The 21335-nt window shown below is 39.9% G+C and overlaps 1 protein-coding gene across 1 annotated transcript; it reads left to right on the top strand.

Annotated features, from left to right (window-relative positions):
- Nucleotides 1-29: 29 nt before the first annotated feature.
- On the top strand, nucleotides 30-5636 carry cUnh3orf38 (chromosome Un C3orf38 homolog). Its single transcript, XM_080903231.1, has 4 exons — nucleotides 30-207; nucleotides 435-610; nucleotides 1750-1952; nucleotides 2140-5636. The coding sequence occupies exons 1-4, from the start codon at nucleotides 81-83 to the stop codon at nucleotides 2501-2503; spliced, it is 870 nt and encodes a 289-aa protein (XP_080759357.1). The 5' UTR covers nucleotides 30-80; the 3' UTR covers nucleotides 2504-5636.
- Nucleotides 5637-21335: the final 15699 nt, after the last annotated feature.

The following is a 21335-nucleotide window of genomic DNA, read 5'->3' as shown; positions in this document are numbered from 1 at the left end:
TACTGCTTGTTTCCGTACGGAGAGATTTCTTGCAGGACTCGCATGGACGAAACCGCCCCAGTGTTTTCGTTTTGCCAAAAATGTCAGGACTATCAGAAACAGAGCGTGCTGGATTTACGAAGATACTGAGCCTAATGACAAAATGCGACTTACTGTCACTCAGTGATACGGTCACGAATAAGATGATAGTCGTGGAAAACATTACGGGTAAGACTTTTATTCAATTTCATATGGCAAAGAGGAAGTCAGCTTACCTTAAGTCTTTACTGGAGCCCAGTGAGTTACATAATGTCCTTAATCAAGAGATTTGTTGTATACCTACCAAGAAATAACAAATAAATTGCATGAACAATTTCAGTGTTTTCTCACCTCTGCTGGATAGATAAATAAATGATTAGCTTATCCTACTCTGTCTGATCATTTTTCCACTGCAGAAGCTAAAGAAACCATTCTCGCCTTCACTAAAAATGCCGAAGAGCTCCTGAGGAGGAAAAAGGTTCAGCGTGACCTGATATTCAAGTACCTGGCTACAGAAGGTGTGGCGATGCCCCCAAATAGCGAGAAACACATGCTTATAAAGAGGACCCTGGAGCTGTGGTCCTCTGTAAAGGTAACTTGACACACGAGAGAAACAGAAGCCACTGCCGCCAGTAAATGTTTTATTTGGGGATAAGCCAAAGGCGACCCATCTATTTTATAAAGGATGGAAAGTATTGTTTATTGAATAGTGAAGTTCAGTGAAGTGAAGACATGGCACTGATGTTGGTATGCCTGGAAAGAGAAGACATAATTAGGGTTATTCACACACAGTGTCCTCACACACCTTTATAACAGTTTATATATTGCTTTGAAAAAGTAATCACCGAACAACAGACTGTGCCACCCTTGGCAACAAGAACTGCAATCAAGCAGTTTTGATATTGAATAGGCCATTCCAAAAACTTCATTTTATTTTTTTGAGCTATTTAGAGATGGAGTTCCTGTTGTGTTTTGGATCCCTGCACTGGTGCATAACCCTAGTGCTCTTGAGCTTCAGGGTGCAAATTGATGGCTGGACATTCTCTGGATTTTCTGGTAGAGAGCAGAATTCATGGTTCAATCAGTCAGGGCAAGGCATCCAGATCCCAAAGCAGTCCCAAATGATCACACTACCACCACAGTGTTTGACTGCTGCTGGTTTTTTTTTTTTGTTTTTGTTTTGTTTTTTATGAACTGCTGTGTAGTAGTTCTACACCAGATGTAACAGGATGCAAACTTTCCAAAAAAGTTAATATTTTGTTTTGTCAGTCCACAGACTATTTTCCATTGTCTTGACAATCAGAAAGATGTTTCTGTTTTTTGTTTTTTACTTAGGGCCAGGTAGGGTTGGATAGCTTTTTACTCATAATAAATGCAAACATCATTTAAAGACAGCATTTTTGTATTTACTCTGGCTATCTTTAACCAATACTAAAATGTGTTTGATGATTTGAAGCATGTAACTGTGACAAATATGCAAAAAAATAAGAAATCAGGAAGAGAGTGCTGTTTTTTTTTTTTTTACAGCACTGTATATTGATATTAGAATTTGTACTTCCCAAAATTCAGGGTCAACACCAGCTCTAAAATCAAGCCTTACTCAGACTTTATATTTTAGAACCTGTTGCCATTCCATCAAAGAACTGACCTTCTAGCTAATATGGGTGTAGTGCTCTGACTTGTAGAGACTGAAGATCATATGTAACAACAACCTCTCATTTCTTTATGGAGGTGGTGGATGAAAACCCTCAAGGAGAGGCGGCTTCCTCAGATGTGAACTGTGGGATGGGCTTTGATCCGCTGGTCCTCGGCCAGCAGTTCTGTCAGTGGTTCTTCCAGCTGTTGAACAGTCAAAACCTTTCACTTGGCCAACAGCCCCAAGACTGGGGACCACAACATTTCTGGCCTGATGTGAAGTTACGTCTCCTCTCCAAGTAAGAACCTCATTAGTAGTGAAAGCAAATGAGAATTTAAATAATACTGATGTTGTTGGTTTATAATCTTATTCAGAGTAGTCCTCTGTTTCAGGTAGATTATTCCGTCTGATTTTCTTCTTACAAAGCATAGAGATGAAGGTAAAACAACCCCAAAACACTAATAACAGAGTTATGTCTTTCTCAGAGCTGGCAGTGAGCAGATGGAGGAGTTTCTGGGTGCTGATCTGGTTAGTTGTCGATTCTTGGCACTGACCAGGGATGAGCGTCTCCTCTTTAGTCCCAATTTGGATCCCCATGGCCTCAAAGCCTTGACCTCTCGTCATGGCTTGGTGTTGGTGGCTGTGGCTGGGACTATTCACAGAGATTCAGTCTGTCTGGGAATCTTTGAACAAATATTTGGCCTTATCCGCTCTCCTCTGGACAACAACAGCTGGAAGATAAAGTTTGTCAACCTGAAAATCAGAGGGCAGGATGCTCTTAGTGGGACAGATGTGCCAGCACCTGCTTTGACCTACAATTCCAGTGAACTGCAGCTTCTCTGTAGCTGACAGTCAAGATAGATTAGTTTTAGATTTATTAGTTTTATTTCCTTTCACATTATTTATCCAAAAGTGGTGGTTTGGCCTTTTGGTTCTACTCTACACTCATCTTATTTGCATGAACACTTATTTTCTGGGCATTTGGGACCTCATATTGCATCTAATAACTCATCTGATACAACCCTATCTTCTAACTTATAGGCCGTCATGCAATAATATAAAGGTAGACTCAAACTGATGCATTTAAATTGAATATTTGCATCATAACATGCAAAGCAGAATTCTCAAAGATTATCCTAGAAGGTAAATGGATGGGCTGCTTTAAATATACTGTACCTTTTTGCAAAGCATGTAGTGCTTTGGAAGCCTGTGCCTTATGTAAAATATGTTCAATGTATACATTTGTGGTATAGTAACAGTTATACTGTCACTCAAAAGATCTCTTAGAAATGTATTTTTTAGGAAAGAAAAGCACATTAAATTTTATTTCAGCTGTAAAAATGAAAAGAGTTGTAAGTGACTATGGTTTTTAATTGACTATGTTCATGCAGAGCAGCCAGCATTTCAGTGTCACAGCAGGACATTGAGATGCCTAATGCAGGTTTATAATGCTAATAGGCTTCTTTTTTTTTTCTGAGATGGCACAACTGAAAGCAGTTATACTTGTTCAAAAAACAGTAAGCAAGAATAGGTATCAGCCTTTGCATGTTTTATTGTCTGAACAAAAGCAACCAAATATCTTCTGAAACTCTTCAGGTTATTCTCGTTTAAACAAATTCATGCTTTTTTCATGCTGACAGTTGTTAAAATGCATCTTCCCTCACAAAACACAGCAAACTAACACAGCAGTTTTATCCGTGCCAACATAACTGCAAAGGATTTAACATAAACTTGCATTAGGCAGCACAATGTCCCAACAGATGGTTGTAGAAAATGGGCACCTGTGTGATATGTAGGCATTTTATTCAAGTTGTTCGCAATTCCTTTAATCGGTGCCATTCACAACATTTCTCAATAATTTATTGTTGGATTAAATTTAATTTTGAATGTATGTTTTTTTTTTTTTAAAGGAGTTTTATGAGTAACAAACTTTTGAGATGTAACGTAGCCATTTATTAACAAATAAATATCTGTCTTTATGTGACACTACAAAGTCAAGCAGTGTGCTTTCATGGCTTTTCATCCCACAATGTTTACAGATAAACAGTCTGTTAGAAATACCAACAGAGTAACATAGTTCAGAAAAAGTCTAATATTTAGACAAATGTGCATATAAAAATATTATAATTTCAGCTAATTTGTTCCTGTTCAGTGCCAGGTGTTAAGTGGTTTAATTAAATGGCTGGAAGTTGGAGATTGGAAAACATTGCTGTGAAACTGACTCTCCTTAATGAACTGAATTACAAGTCTAAATGGTGCTTTTTAATTTTGCTGTTTTAAGGATCTCCCAGAACAGACAGTTATACTTTTTTTTCTGCTGCTTCCTTTAGGGGCAATCAGAGTAGCTCATCTGCTTTTATCTCACCCTGTCCCTACCCTCCTCCGTGTCTGTCACATCAACCCTCTGCATGTCCTGCTTCCCTACATCTATTAATCTTCTCTGTGGTCATCTTCTTTAGCCCCATATTCAATGTCCTTTGTCCAGCTTATCCACTCTCTCCCCTCTGCACATGTCCAAACCCTCTCAATCTCGCTTCTCTAACTTTGTCTCCAATCCGCTTAACCTGAGCTCTCCCTCTGATGTACTCATTTCTAATCTTGCCCCAATGAAAATCTTCAACTCTGCCACCTCTCAGTGTAATGCATATACCGCTGAATTACTTGCAGGTTGACTGGTTTTTTGGTACCAAACTCGTCATCCTACTATTCCCAGCACTTGTTTAGAAAAACTGGCTTTGTGACCAAACAGTGCAGCTGTGGGCAAAATAAAAACATGCTCCCTTTTGTCTAGGAATTGTGTTTGTCAGCACAACGTTTGCCTGATGAATCTAAGACAAATTTAGCTCAGGTTAAACCACCGCAGTGACAGTCAAACAGGTGATGCCCTTGAATATTAGAGAGATAACCTCAATGATCATCTATGAGCAAGCACTTGGCAGTGGCAGAAAGGAAGACCCTGTTAAAAGGAAGAGACCTCTGGCACAGGTCTTAGGGAGGGACAGTCATCTGTTTCGGAGAGAGTAGGAGAATGTAGAGAGACCCCGACCAAACAAAGCATTTGAAAGAGTACACAAAAGTTGATGACATGCAGTAGTACTATATGAATGCATCAGGAGTAAAAAGATGAGTTGAAAATTGGTGCAATCATGTAGGCTTGCTCTGCCAGCTAGCCAGAGCCGGCTATCATAGAGTATATTATAGCCTGCCATTGCTGCTGTTCACTCGTAACTTTTAAAACTCAAATCTCCACAGGGTTAATGTCTGAGATGTTGTGTCAGCGGTTAATGTCCATATATTTAGCCACTTTCATACTCTTTGAGTAGGTTTGATTGCACACAAGCTGCCACACCACCCTAGAAGGGCTTTACTGGTTGGTCAGACATTTCATATAAAAATATACATTTACTACCTGTGGTCAGGAAAAAAAGAAAACTCAGTGCTATTGGTCTTGCCTTTTTTTTTTATTGGACCAAATGGCACATGACATGAATTCATCTAGACCCGCTTCAGACAGCTGCGGATTTGAAATTTTGCTGGATGGGATGAAGAAAGCAGATCGCTTTTCCACACAACGTGCCTAAGATCATTTTACACGTTCAAACTCACCTGTGCTGATATCATGTTATCAGGTATATGTGCTATATGCTAAACATGTGACCTGTATCAATGCTTCTTTGCATTTGTCTCTGAAGCTTGTTCTAGTGTGACTTTTGAAAATAGTTTGGCAAAGCTCGTTAATACTCATGGTACAAAAACTGGGTCACATTTGAGCAACACCCGAGCAGCATCCAGTTCTTGCTTTTTTTCTCATAAATGGTTTTTTTTTCAGCCATCTGTATATAAAAAATAAAGACAAACGTGACTCCTTATTAATGAAGTGGATCTGTTTTTCCATCGATTCTCCTGCGTCACTCTAGCGAGGGCATGTGGGGTCTAGTGGGGGCACAGAATATGCCAGTATGACTCTGTGGCTTTGGTGGGAAATGTTACATGTGGGAAATTATTCTTGGCAGCCTCTTTCAAAGGCCCCTGGAATACTTAATATCTGTGACTGTATGGGTCGGAGCCACACGGGTCTTTGTGCTTTATAGGGCCATAGTTGTGGCGAGGCGAAACCACTGCAGCCATTGATCTCAGCCTGTTCGCCTCTCAGAAAGAATAATAACAAGCTGCTTGCCTTCTGTCTTTATGGCACTTGGCTTCTCTGCGTTTTAATAAGCGGTTTGGCCACGGGCGCAGCTCTGACGCACGGGTTCAAAAATACCGCTGCAGTGGCGTCTGGTTAGAGTTTTGACTCCAGAGAGTTTCCCCCCCCACACTTTTCGCTTTACCCTCCTCTAATAGAGAAGTGTGTTTCTTATAAGGAAACATGCTAAAACTCAGACCCACAGTTATTTGAAATAGCTTATTGGTGGTGAACCATAGAAACTGCTTCTTTAATTGTAATTACATTTTTTTTCTCTTTTACAACTGTTGAGATATATGTTGTGCTCCTAGAAGAGACCTCATTAGGGGTGACTTTATTTATTGCTGAATGCTGATAGGCTGATAGATTTACAGATTTATTGATGCCCAGGTGTTTTCCCCTCCCTTCCTAAATGGCTTTAGCTGTAATGTTTAAAGTTGAACCCACGGACTCCCAGTGTCTTCTCAAACCATTTAACAAATCCTTGAATTGGTTCCAGGCATTTTATACATGTATAAAAATGATCTTGATATTTTACTTTACTGGAAGAGACTACAGTGCACTTGTAGTCTCATGACAACATGAGGCCAGAAGGGGGCACTCAAACTCCACAAAAAAAGGGCAAGGCTGAGCCACAGGTCACAAAAAGCAGAGGAAAAAAATAGGACTTTTAAGATCACGGAGGAAACTAATCAATTCATAAGAGCAATCTAAGCTGAGCTTATGTTACTGGGCAATTTCTATATGGCTGCATCCGTGAGGAAAACTGTAAATATTTCAAGCTTGAATTGTCCTCCATTAAAGTAATGGGGTTCTAAAAGAGAGAACTGTTGGCTTTCATAGGCAGTAATTTATCTGGACCGGTGAAGGTGTTAAGAGACAGCTTTGACACAATATTCTCTGCGGTCTGCATTCTCTGGACAACAAAGAGTAGGATTTATGAATTGAAAGCAAAAAGAAAAATCAACTAGTGGCCAATGACATTTCTCCTGCTGACAAAACACATTAGAGGAGAATTCAATCAAAGGTTGACAGTTATTTTATCATCTTGTTGGACTTGCCCTCCAACCCAGCAGTGTTTCATAAACCTGCACACACTAAAACTGCACAGAAACAGCTACATAACTTGAGGCTGAGGAAATGAGGTCAACATTGTTTGGTGTTAAAGTCTCACTCTGTCGTTCTGCAACGCCATATTTCATCCAGTTCTGTGGAAGGGTTCCATTTTTTTTTTTTTTTTGCGGGGCTGACACACAGCTGTGCAATTTATGCTGATTATTCAGCACGTTTTCTCCCACTGATAACTGCACTGAATCATCGAACGTCTTAAAGCAGGAATTGATGGATGCTGGGTCAATATGAATAATAGGATTTGGACACCTTCAAATCAAAATCTGTGATTGGTGGGAGGGGACTATGGTTAGCCAGCAGCTGTATATCTGGTGATATAAAATACAAAGAAGTCAATAAGATCAAATGAATAGAAATTGCATACTGGGTTTCGTGGTCAGAGCATATTGACAACATCATTTAGAAAATTGCGAAAGGTATAACAATGTTAATTGTTTTGCTCCCTTTGTTATAAGAATGCCATTAGCTCATCTGCAGTATTGCTGAGCGATATGGTCTGCCGCTCCTAAGAGAGACTCAGGCAGAATAAGGTATAACAACTGTCAGGTTTAGTTTTCTTGTCCACACAACAGCAGCATCACTGAAATCCACAGCAGACAGCATTGGTTCGGTGTGGAAGTTAAACTTATAGAGGAAAGCAGGTACACCTCGCTCATTTTCAAGCAAACTAACTGCTGTGGCTAATGCAAATCCAAATAAATGAAGCTAATGAGAATGTCATTAAATCCCATTTTATCCACTTACTTCTTGCTACAGTGTAATTGTAATCCCCTGGAAACATTTACATTTTAAGTACATTACACAAACGAGGAACAAGTTCAACAACATCGTCCCATCTGTAGAGTCATGTTTGACCTCGTGGCCTTTTAGCCTTTCTTGGGAATGTGCATGAGCGATTAATTGCTCTCTGCGTGCATTATAGAACAACGCTGCAGGATCTGACTTTATTACGGTATGTTTGAACTGACATCACTGCTCCGTTTTAACACAAATTGCTTTGGACCTGACGAGGCAGCCGTCACAGTTCATAACAAACCCCTCACTTGGCCTGGCAGTGTATCCTTACACATGCATCATTATCTCATGTAAACAGTGGAAATGAGAGACCGCTGGGGGAACGAACGTCATTCAAGGCAACAAAGCGAGGGCTCAGTGAAAAGATCCTGGGCCGTGACACTCTCGTTTAGCGTCAATTAGAGGAAACAACAAGCAGACCTGTTCCTGAAGGCATCTGGATCTGATGTGTTTATTTATACTTAAGCAAATATGCATACTTGAAAGAATGCATGCATTCAAGGATGTTTCAATCGGAAAAACATGGAGGCAGTGTGGGGGCAACAAAAATGTCCCTCAGATTGTACTTGATGTACTTGAGCTGAGCTTGCACACAATGCCCTCCCCACTTCTCTCTCACTTTATCTTTTTGTGTTCCTCTATCTCTCTCTTTCACACATAGTGGCTCCAATGTGCTGCTTTGCAATGAGTCCCTTTCGTATGCAGTGCAGGGGCCCCCATGAGTTCCTTCCCTTGGCTCTCAAACTACCGTAAACAGAGAAGATGGTGTTATCTAAATGCTGCCAGGAGGTTGTCAGCTTGTATTGGGCCAGGCTGACCAAGTGGCCTGTTGGCGGATGCGTGTTGATGCCAGGCTCCCAGCGCCTTCTCTCTGTGGACATCTGCTGTGTGTGGGAAAGCTGTGGAGTTTGTCTGTGGTTGCATCTTAATCCTCCATCTCTTCAGCTCCAGCCATGCCTGGCCGAGCAAACCAGCAGCCCTGCTCGCTTTGCTTGTATTAATTGCCCTTGCCTGGCTCGCTGTTTGCTTATGATTACACTCATTAATTTCAATTCCCCTGGACGCCCCTACTACAGTAGCTGCCTTCAGACAGACTCACACACACATACACAGTTATGCACTTATTCACACTTACATGTATTGTTGTGAAGCATGGCAAGGAAAGGGTCAGCTTTCACCTGCAAATGAAGGGACGAGGAGGAGACTGGAATAGGCCATTTTCAAAGCAGACGTGTCAGTGCAGCGTAAACACAGGTGTAATTAATGACATTAATTATGGCCTTGTTCCATTTAGATGGGCGAGGGCATGGTTTGTACATGCTTTCTCATCGGAATGACTGTGACACACTAAATAGAATGAGACCGTAATTTATTTTATCAGTTACCCTTGTGTTTACCCTGGGATGACATGCCAAAATGGCTGCTTTGAAAAGCCCCGGAGGCATGGCTGATGAGCAGCATATGAAAGGGATTCACGTGTGGCCTCTTTTTCCCTGATCACCAGCAGCTTGATGCTTCAATGTCGATTGCTTCAGTGTGTAAATATGAGCTCTTTTGTTCTCTGTGTTAATGTTCCATGCTTAAATGTTTTAAACATTTGTGCAAGTGTATGTGGCTGATAATGGCTTTTCAGCACTCTGTGTAATATACTTAGAACTGTACTGCCATATGTTTTTATCCCTTTGTTTAGAGAAAACAGTGAACTAACAGTCGTCATCATCCTTACTGCTCAGCGCTGCAATAAACCTGTCAATCTGATCTCTTCATCTTCTGTGTTCTTCATTTCAAAGCTCACATAGTGTTTATCCTGCCCTTGCTATTCAAACTAGTGCAAGCCTGCCAACACTGTTTCATATTTCTGTATATATGGTTATGGACAGCCAATGTGGACAGTCAGCATATTCTGATGGACACAAATTTATGTTTTAAGTGTGAATTTGTATTTAAGACCTGCATGTTCTCATTCTGCACACATACCTAATGCTGCAATTATACTGCAATACAAGGGGAAGGTCGTCATACTGTGACTGTAGTTGAGTGGGAGGAGAAGTGTGATTATGGAGCGCTCCAAACATCCACAATTAAAAGTGATAAAAGGGTTTTTTAGATCAGATGTGCGCCGCGTGTAGGTTTAAGTCTGCCAGCGTCTATCCTTGGGGAGCACAGTGATGTTTGGGTTAGCATTGTAGCCTTACAGGACAAAGGTCCTGGGTTCAGGCTCTGTTCAGGTACTCCAGCTTCTAGCTACAGTCCTGAGACATGCACATCTAAACTGGCCATAGATTTGACTGGTTATTTGTTTTTTATATTCACCCTGCAAAAGTGCAGTGACCTGTCCAGGGTGTACCTCACCACTTACCCCATGGTAGCTATACTCCAGCCCTGTCATGACCCTGACTTGGATAAGTGGAAGAAAATGAATGGAGTGTTATCTTCATAATCCGATGATCCGATATTAGAACATGAAGAACCCGTAGATGAGGGAATATTGTTGATGCTAAAGGTTTCTGGTATTTGTAGTGCACGTAGTATTAAAAAAAAAAAGATGATCTCTTTGTCCATAAATCAGTTATCTGAATATCTAGATATTGGCTGGCTACACTAGAAGCTCCCACAGGTGAGCTCTTGAGAGCACAGTTGATCAGTTCCCACATTAGTAAAAGCTAAATATGGTTACTGCTGTTGCTTTCATCTACAAATATGCACAATGGTCATATGGACAGATGCAAGCATCACCCTTCTCATTTTTATGTCATTAGTAGCTTTGTTTTATACATCCCCTCACGAAGAAAGTTACTGTGCTGCTGTTTATATGCTGAAGTCCCCATTCAAGCAGGTGGAGCACAGCCAGTAAAACCCAACATCTGGAGTCATATGGTGGCCTTGTAAGTTGCACAGACGTGGATCAGAACAGCTATGAAAATGTACCATTGGATTTTCAAGGCCATACACAATCAGGTTCCATTACATAACTATTGCATAATTAGGTTTACAGCACCTTTTAAAAATATGATCTAAATACATTCTATAAAAAAAACCAGTTTTGCTAATAACCACAGAAAATCTCCCATTCTAAAAAAAACAGAACACAGCTATTTCCTGGATGAAATGTTATCAAAATCATTGTGGCTCCATTCAGGTGCTTCCTTCTGTGTACATTATCTTCAAACTGTATTTAATCTACAGCACTCAGCTTGTTTTTTTCCCCTGTAAAAGGAAACTAACATGCCATGCCACTCCTCAGCAGCCACTAATCTGTAAGGAGCAATAAAGCTCTCATAATACCAAGCTGTGTGGCCTTTTGCCTTCTGTCACCCTATCACCCCAGAACTTGGGATTTTCTGGGAAAGTGGGGCTTCTGGACTGACTCATCAGACAGCTGTACCTTAAAGGGCCTCGTGGGGGCATCATAACTAGAGTCGCTGCACTGGGCTGTGATTTGGTGTCCAGGCACAAATAAAAACCTCTGAAGCTTGACAACATCCTTGCTGAGCCCACGTAACCCAATTAGTGAACCAGTCCTCAGTAGGAGAAAATGAAAACATTCCGGACTCAAATTCCCAAGATGGCTGTATTGGTATATTACATTTCTTGTTTCACCTGCTTCCTGAGATTTCCTAGGACTGGCTGTAATGGTTCACCAAGGAATGACTCAACAACTCAATATCATGGCAGTGGGCTGACAAATATACTGTACTACTGACTTTTCAGAATCCTGCAGACAAGCCTGAGTACTTTACATCATTGTTAATGGGCTGCTATCTTTCTAAAGGGCACCAAGATAATGAGCACAGATTGCATCAGCTCTGTGGGTGCTGAAAAATCTACACTACCCAGTGGAAAGAGTATGCTATGGGGCTGAAGATGCTGAAGGGTGAGGCAAAAGAATCAGTGCTCTAGAAGGTCATATTGATTGATAAAGCACCCTGTGGATTGAGCTGTGGCTTGCTCAACCCCCATGGTGTGTTTGTTGTGGGATACCAGACAGCTGCCTGAAGGCCCTGAACAACACAGACAGGCAGAGAAAGACAGTGAAATCAATGGCTTTCTCACCAAGGGCTCTTATAAGTTCTTCCCAATCATCTGAAGTGGCTCCCTTGGCACATCTATTTGCACCTAGCTCCAGTGAAAAAAAGTGTGATTTGTTAAAGACATTTCAAGCTAGCACCCACTGCACTGAAGTAGCTATCTGCGACAAAGAAAAATGAATTCCTCTGAAAAAATAAACATTCTGGGTATGCGGTATGTGAGACATACCACAAACTCCACCCTGAGAAATGCTTGGGAGGATGGTTACATTACCCTATTGAGACCACAAACCCTGGAGTATTCTCATTCCCTTGCGGACCCTTGACAGAGCCAGATAGGTCTCCTCAATGTACTGACAGCCAAGTGTCCTCATCCATTCTCATCCAAGAGACCTGCAGGCGTCATCAGACCCGTCGAAAATTTCCCCAGATGAAACCCTAAAGAAGAAATCTCCTGCCCCAAGCCCAGAAAGTGATAGAGCTGGGAGTATCTCTGTGGAGCCTCTGTCAATATGTCATCATCATCATAGCTGCCAGTTGGCAGCACAGTAACCCGCTGCAGATGTGTCAGCAAAACAATCTCCATTTTATTACTGTTTTTTTCCAATGAATATCCATTGCGGGATACAGTCTTTTCTGTATTCACACTTTAAGCCATAACTCAAGCACACCATGATGTGTTTCCCAATTGTTGTGAGAGAGAGGTACTTGCAATGATGTACAGACACTCGAGGAAGTGCTTGTTTTCTTTAAGAGGGAGAACTCTTAGGAGGGTGGAGCTCTGCAAGCAGACCTAAGCATTTTCTGTCCAAACCTGGCTGTGCTGACAAAATAATTATAGCCAGTTTGGAGAGCAAAGCGACTGTTTCATAGGATTATACACCTTCGATATAAATGTAGTGTATGAATTATTTAGTTTTATCTTTGTGGAGCTTCAAGGGAAAAATGTGAGGCTTTGACTATACAATAAAGAAATACTTTAAAAGTCTCCCCTTTTCTACAGAAAATATGAGGTTCATGAAAACCTTTGAGGTTTCAAGTATACAGCCCATGTGCTTACATAGGGAAGCCAGTGTGTCTTTCAAATATGTGGTGGCTGTGCTTGCTGCTCAGTAACGGTTCTGTTAAGTGATGCTATCCAAGCCACTGTGGTTTGCAATAATAGCCCACGGCGGTAACATTAATACAGAAGTGAACAATATTTATGCACTTTAGGCATTAAAGTGCAGTGTAAACACGAAACACTTTGCTAATAGCTGAAAATCACAGTAATATCATGGCCATTTGGAAAACCAAACATTTCTGGGCCTCAGATCATCAAACTGGAGACATCAATTGTCTACACTGCAGTTGGGGATTAGTCAGGAAGGAAGACAGAGAGCAAAACAGACAAATGAGGAAAGTGAAGAGGCAGAATCCGAATAAGTAGCAGGTAACTTCCATGCACAGTCCCTAGCAACGTTTAACTTCCCAGCATCTTGGACAAAGGTGCATCTCTTCATTCTGCATGACAAGAAGGAGAGTAAAACAAGTTTACACATGTTGCCTTGACCTTTCCTAGAATTTAACTAATGGAGGACAAGATGAATCTGAAATTTCATTTCAAAAGCTGCAGCGGCAATAGCAGAGATGATGACCTTGACTGAATTACTCTACATGCAATTAGATTTGAAACATTTTAGATGTCTTTTGTTTACTTCCCACAAGATACAGATACAGAAAAGTTTACAGTGGCTTGGGTTAAAAGAGAAACCTCAACTGCACAAACACATGACATCATCTTTGACATTGCCTTTTTGTTTCCTACAGTCTTGTATTACTGGTTGAAACCCTTTAAATGTAACAAGGCACTACAGAGTCCACGCAGATAGAATTATATTCGTATTGCGCCTGTCAGAATGGATTGCGTCTTGGCGGTGGTGGAAACTCCTTGTTGGGTGTTCTGTGGCCTTTGACCATGAAATGTTTTTCATAGCTGACTCATCCGTCTTCATTTTCTCATGGTGGTTGTTGTGCAGTACAGCATTAATTCAAACAGATTGAGGTGTTTGGATAACAACGCTCCATTCAAGTCAAAACACAGCCCAGAGCTTGGAAATGGCATCCATCAGTCAAACTTTGTTTCAATAAGGGATCAGGTTAACCTGTGTTTATCACTTACTGTGATTGAAGCTTTAGTGATCACATTCTTTCGCATTATAAAATGTAATCATAGCTTTTCCTTCACATGCCTTTTCTTAGTATTCTTAGAGTATCTGTGTAGTAACTTCTACAACAACTGAATACTACAGAGGTTTCAAATCACTTTATCCCAGCACCAGTCGATGCCCTGCCTCTCAAGAATGCTGACACTTTATATAGTGGTATTGATGGCTTTATAGTTAACTGCATATTCTTTTATCGTGGATACTGGCAAATGGCTCATGCTTTTAAAGGGCTCTCATCTTAACAGTCGGATGCAGAGAAAGGGAAAGAGGCACAAAGAAGGTCAGAAATAAATGATGTGATATTTCTAAAACAATTTACTGTCTTTTCACTGGGGACACAGGGTTTGGACAGTGACACATTTATTATTTTTACCTTGGAAAATAAAGTCCTTCCTGCTACTTGTATTGTGAAATGGTTTTATCTAAATCCCATGGAATTTATATTGCTGACATAATTGGAAGAAATTTTTATGATGGATTCTTCACAACATCTGCAGTGAATACAGTCCCAGCTGAAGCCTACAACCAATAGACACTTTGACAGGTCTTCACATCTTTAATTTTGCTTTCAGTCTGGTGTTGAGCAGGTAAAAAAAAGTACATATTATAAAGATGTTTACTGATCAGTAAATCTTTTCTACATTTGATGTTTTGTGGGATCAAAGCCCTTTAGCCAAAAATATTAAAAATCCTGAAAGGCAACTCTGTCCTCCTCTGACTCTCCAATCAGGTCTAGGGTGTGACATCTATTCCCAGCTATGTTTTATTAATCCATCTGCATTCCCCAAAACTAGGCCAGTTACACAAAGCTCAGACTATTCTCTTGTCCTTTGTACGGATAGTATTACATGTTTATGATTTTGTCTGCTTTTCTACTTTCGTTAAATGGCCTTATTTGAGAACTGTCTATCCGGGGAACAAGAGGGAAGTGAAGTAAGGCCTTCAGATGGGCGCTGTGATGCTGAGTATCTGCCATATGGATGCACATTCTATCAATATGAGTTTTCAACACAGTATTGCACAAACACATTTACAGTTAGTTCCCAATACTTGTGTGAAAACAACAGTAAAAAGCTGCATTAATTCATAGGAATTTTTGCTGTCCTTGTGCAGCCATCCCCTTCATAAATGCCACAGGGCATGCACTACGTCTAGACATTCGACCACACAAGGCGACACTGGCTGCCCCCTAGTCTTAGACACTGCCATCTGTGTATGTGTGTCTGTGTGCTACTGAGTCTGTGTATATCAAGCTACTCGCACAAAAGGAAAAAGAGATTCATGTGGCACACATGTGCACCACGTGGCTCTGACAGAAAACGAGTGACTGTGAGACGCCCCTCTCCCCCCATGGGTACAAGGAATCTGCGGCAGACGTGTCACCCACCCTGGCTACTGCTTTAATTAAAGCCCTAATGATAGGTTTTCAACTGAGAAGCAAGTTATCATCACACATAATCACTCCGCGCTAGTTAGCCCTAGCAGAATTGCAACCATCTGCTCTGCTAAAAATATAGAACAGATGTAGTGCACATACAGTACTTATATTAAGAGACATCCAATATGTTAAATAACCAAAAATAGATAAATAAACAAAAGGTCCTCTTTTAGAAATAATTAATAAATTTAATTACAGCATTTCCCCATATACTGTGCATATACACTGATCAGAGATTTAAAACTCCTTAGAGGCAAAATATATAGAAAAACAGATTATACTATAGTAAAGGCACCTTTCATATGGTTGGGTAATTTCGCAGCAATTTATTAGGTTCTTGAAGTTGTGTATTTTAAGCAGGAAACAAACGCAGGATAATCAGTAAACAGAGTGATTTATGGTGCATGTGAACGGAAAAGCTTGCCCATGTGGTGCCACAGAAGAGTTACCGTAGCACAAACTGTTAAAAACTTTAATCTTGACAAAAAAAGAGTACCGCATAATGCATCATAGCTTGTATTGAGCTGTGTAGCAGCTTACTGGTCAGGATGCCCATGCTGAGCCCTGTTTGCTGCTGAATGTGCCTACAATGGGCATGCCAGTGCCAGAACTGGAGAGGAAGCAATAGAAAAGGGCTTGTCTCACGAATCGCATTTTCTTCTCCATTATGTCGATAGCTGGGTGAGTGTGGGAACAAGCTGGCATCCAGCAGGGGTGGTGTAGAGCATCACCTTTCGTTTAGCTCATGTAGTGTGGGTAGGATGACTTAGCATTTCTTGGAATGTTCAATATAATTTTTTTAACAATCTCTCAATGTCTGAAACTGTCTACATGAAACCGTAGCGAAATGTTCTTTGCTGATGTTATCCCCGTCACGGTTCTTCATACTAACAAAGAACATCGAGAAGGCAGTGTTGCAGATATTAAGATATGGTACATTTTGAGTGCACATTAAGTTTTCCTTAATATGTACCAAATGCTATGAAAGTGTGTAATTTCGTTTAATTCCAAATCTTTTCCTTAAACCAAACAATTCTGGTGCCTAAATCAAACCCTGACTCCTAATTCACTTTTTCATTCAGCAACATGCTATTCTAGAGCTCTACCTGTGCATCAGAAATGAAGCTAAATGAGTATCCATAATGTTGCAACATGACAAGAAGGGGTACTGTTCATGTGTCATTATGTGACAAGTTGGAAGTGAAAATGCAGACTTGCACTAGTATCTTTGTTGTTTGATAAGACAAGACACTTCCCGAGGTCATGTGGAGTGCTTTTTTTTCCAAAAAAGAAAAAACAGACCTGTAAAACTTGATAGTTAAACAGTTTCCTAAGTGAACGGTAAGAAAATTAAAGTGGCTTTAAATTACGGCCACATAACATGCTGTGTAAAAGGGAAATACAACTCCTAGTTTAATAACTGGGGACTGCAAACATAAATAAAAAAATCGCAAAGCCAGTTTTATTGTTCATTGTTTCCATGTTTGATTTATATTTATGTTTCATTGATCATATGTTTTGATTTCTTGGCATAAACACACCTACTAAGCTACAACAGACTGCTTTTGTGCATTATAATGTTTCAATTCTCATGTGGACAGCAATGTGATTTATTTATTATAATCAATCTGAGGTCAAATAAGGAGCAGTTATTTACTAGCGCTGAGAAACAGTCATAGTCTAGCTGACAGAAAAGCTGCACCCTAAGAGCTGATGTAATTCTCCTCCTTGTTGGGTGCCTCAAATGCTTTGCTGATAGAAAAAGCTTTGGCAGCAAAGTGCAAAGTGATGAAAGCAGCTTGCCTCCACTGATGTAAATCCTGCCCCTGTTTACTAAGGTTTCCTGATCAAAGGAAGGAGGGAGAGTTCGAGGGTCTCATGGAGAGACGTAAAATAAAGGGGAAGTAGCAGACTAGGAAAGCTGAGTCACTGTAGGTGTCTGTTTAAGGATCCGCAGGGTTAATAGAGTAAGCGCATGTGGGGGAGTTTATTGTGGGGGTCTAATGGCTCGCATTAAGCTGAAAAGCTTATAATGGTTTGGTTTTTCATGCCATTCTGAACTCATATTAAAGGTCATTTACCAAGGCCTTTTGAGTATACCACTATAAATAAGGACTTAGTTGGTCTAAACCTCCTACTTGGCACTTGCTAGTGAGAAAAAAATATTTTATGTTGCCTCTTATTCTTTTAATTCATCTTGTTTTGCAAATTTGATTGCTATTCTTGAAGTTCACCCTGTGGCACCCTGCTTTTCTGTTTTTGTATTAGTATTTTCTGTGTATCTGATGCCCCCCAGCTGAAAGTGAAAGTGAACAGAGGATGACTCAAAAAAAAAAAAAAAGGTTTACTGTCTGCAGTGTTTGACAACCTCTCCCTGTGGGGCTCTTTAATCATTCATGCTTCATTAACTGCCTATCTGTTATCATTTTGCATCTTTCTTTTGAAGGGGATGAGAGAGGTGGAGGGCTATGTGGCAATAATCAATTTTCTGTACCACAGCAGTGGCATTTTTATCAAGCAAAGCAGAATGAGGTTCAATAAGGCAAACTTCTGGATTTCAAAGCAGGTCAGTGGGTCCCAGTACTTTAAAGGATGCCTGTCATTCACAGACACACGATCTTTAATAATAATAATGCTTCTAGAAAGTTCACGCCATGCTTCACTTTAGAGATCTACTTTAGTTCTTTCCCATGATTCATGGATGTAGTGAAGGAGGACATGCAGAAAAATTTTGTGACAGAAGAAGATGCCAGAGATTGGGTGAGATGGAGGAAGATGTTGTGACAAACCCTATAAGGGAACTTGTCAAGCAGAGAGGGAAACTGTTTTTTCTTGGCTCTGCTGGCATGCACGTTGCAGATAATTCAGTGATATTTGATGGTGGACTAGCTATGCCTGCTCGATGGAACACAGTTCATTCTACACATGCAAGTAAAGTTGACAAAGATAGGATCGGACAACGGTCCCTATCTTTGGGTCTTTTAACTTATTTATTTTATGCTATGATGCAAATCCATAAGCAGATAATTGGTAGTGATGTCAATAATTATATGGTCATTATTATTTTTTATTTCTATTAAGATTTTGAGGTTTGTTAGCAATAAGTTGCTCAGAAATAAGCAAGTTGAATAACATGTTTTTAGATTTTGATTACAGAATTCAAACTATAGAGTAAAAATCATTGTGATGTTTCGCTTGAACCAAGGAGGTTTTCATTAGTGACAATGCCCATATCGTGTCAGAACGTAGCAATCCTTGAGCTGTTTATGAAGCTTTTTAAACATGTATTGTGGAATTTTTAGATCTGATTAATTATTGTCATTGAAACCACCACTCTGATTTCACGCAGAGCTTCGTCCTTTGTAGGAGAAATGGCGTCACCTTTGCCATATCTGTTCATGGAGTTCGTCGTTTTGCTACATTCAGTTTAATTCTAACTGCTCACACTTCTACTTCAAGATCTCTTGAACTGATGTGAATTTGTAATATTGTCACTGCAGTAATTAGATAGCACATGCTAAGTTTTGACAAGTCATTGTGATGTAGACAGATATCCTGGATTTAATTATGACTAATCAAAGCTATCTGTTATAGAGTGTTACCGTTTAAGTGTACTCCTGCCTGGTCTAAATGTGATTACAGACATTATGATTTAGAGTTTAGATGAATTTAAATGACATAGCTGGAGCAAATGGGGAAAAGCTTTTAACAGAATGAGGTTCCCCCTCACAACAGATTCCTTAATAATAGGCTCTTTGTATTTCATGGCATTTTCTAATGATCTTTCTTTGGCCCAGCTGCTTCTGTTAATAACACCACTGTTCAAATGACTCGTTGCTTTAGATTCAATTGAAAGCTTCACAAGAAGACCACCATACACAACAAATCAGACAAGTCATAATGAAGTCCGAGATATCTGCAGATATTATTTTGAGTAGTAAAAATTAATAACGCTAGTTGGTATGATGTATATATTATGAATAGAAATTCAAAAAGTAAAAATTATGCAGGTTATATTTGTGGTCTTAATTCTTGAAAGTGACCTACTAAATATGCAGAACAGTTTGCCATGTAACTACTGTATCTCACTAATTAATTATAACATATAATTTATTACATAAGCACATTTTACTGATGTTACTTACAAAGAAATAATTTGGAAATGGCCCCACAGTCATAGTTGCAGTGAATGTAAACTAATTTCTGATTAGATGCTCAATTAGCAGCTGGAAAGCATCATACTGCAACAGAGTTTGTTTTCTCTGCAGTTGTTGCCTCTGTGTCCTCACTAGGGCTGGGAATGGAGAGTGGGTTCTTGAACCCGTTCCCAGGAGTTGGAATTGTTAGTCTCCTTGCCTGTCGATTCAGCTTTTCAGTTCCATTTGCACTTGCGTTACAATCACGTGATTTTAGTTTTCAGGAGGAAAATAGTTGCACAGTCTACAGCGTGGATATGAAGATTACGTTTATTAATGTTGCATAAAGGACAAGAGCGCAATAGTAAACTACAAACTGCGTCCAGAACAGAAACAATGTTGACTCTTTGCAGGCATGCTAACCCATGCTAACGCTAAGTTAGCCAAGAACCCAGTGTGACGTTAAAGCCGAGTGAATGTCGACCACAGCCCAGCAGCCAGACCCTGAACAACAGGTAACAAACTGATGAGCAGTCAGGCTTGCCGCCTCCTTTTGTACCTGTTTATGTTTATGTGTGGCAATTACTTTGAAGTCTCTGTTTGTTAGTTTTCATCTTTGCTTTGTGCTGTTCGGTTTATGTTCATACCTAAAACTAAGGGAAAGATCATATATATGTCCTCATTAGGATAGGAATATGTATTGATGTATGAGACTGTAGCCTATAGGTTTATACTGTTAAATGGTTATTGTGAGACAAAGCGTTCAGGTCAAGCGTACAGAAAAAAGTAATGTTACCAGTAGTTTAACAGATTAATTTCTGCTTGGAGTAATTAAGTAACTTACTGCATTGCTTTTAAGAAAAGTGTTCTGTGTAATATTTATAATACATTACTTTTTTTGAGTAACAACCCCAACACTGATGACAACAAGGAGGGGTAATACCTCCAACATGCACAAATGGTTGACCACACAGCATGCAGTTAATTTGCAGAATATAATGTTTTTGAAATGCTGCTTAGCAATGATGGTAACTCTCAAAGCGGATCCAATAAAAACCCAATGAGAATCGATTATGAATCAAATCAATAATTGATATAGATAATGCAATTGGAATTGCTAAATTCTTATCATTTACCATCCCTATTCCTCATCGTGCTTTATTGTCAACTAGGGCTGCCACAAACGATTATTTTGATAGTCGACTAGTCACCGATTATTTTTGCGATTAGTCGACTAATCAGATCATGCATCCATTGGACATAAAACGTACAGCTTATTGTACCAGCATGTATCTGCTCTTATATAACTATCATTAGCTAACAGCTTGAAGTGTTTAAGGTATGTGCTAACTAAAAAGAAAGACAAGATGATAATGAAATTTGCAGATTGTTTCAGTGGAGTTTAATAAACTCAGCCGTCTGCTCCTTGCTATCTAAAATATAACAGGACACCGGAGTATATTCTCGAGCATCTCACACTTCTGATAATCAGTTGTCTGCTCGACGTTTTTTCAGCGGTGTAAAAACTATAACTTTAATCTCAGCCAAACCGATTTACTCAGGAACAAATAAAATACTGAAAAAAGCCAAAAATAACATTTTCAAGTTATCTAAGTGACTTATATATCATGTTTAACCTGAGTATCGAAAGACGGCGGTGGGTTTGAAAACGATGTGCCGGGAGTCCGGTGTTCTCACTGGCTCTATTGAGCGTTGAACCCCGGCTAGCTATCGAGCTGGTGGGTAACAGACGTCTCTGA

The sequence above is a fragment of the Rhamphochromis sp. 'chilingali' genome, assembly GCF_963969265.1.
Source record: "Rhamphochromis sp. 'chilingali' genome assembly, chromosome: 14".
NCBI lineage: Eukaryota > Metazoa > Chordata > Actinopteri > Cichliformes > Cichlidae > Rhamphochromis > Rhamphochromis sp. 'chilingali'.
This window is presented reverse-complemented; position numbering and strand designations above follow the sequence as displayed.

Excerpts from the sequence above, each read along its gene's own strand:
- cUnh3orf38 (XM_080903231.1), top strand. The coding sequence starts at position 81 with ATGTCAGGACTATCAGAAACAGAGCGTGCTGGATTTACGAAGATACTG. Across the intron at positions 208-434 it reads AGTCGTGGAAAACATTACGG|AAGCTAAAGAAACCATTCTC; the intron begins GTAAGACTTTTA and ends TTTCCACTGCAG. Across the intron at positions 1,953-2,139 it reads AAGTTACGTCTCCTCTCCAA|AGCTGGCAGTGAGCAGATGG; the intron begins GTAAGAACCTCA and ends TGTCTTTCTCAG.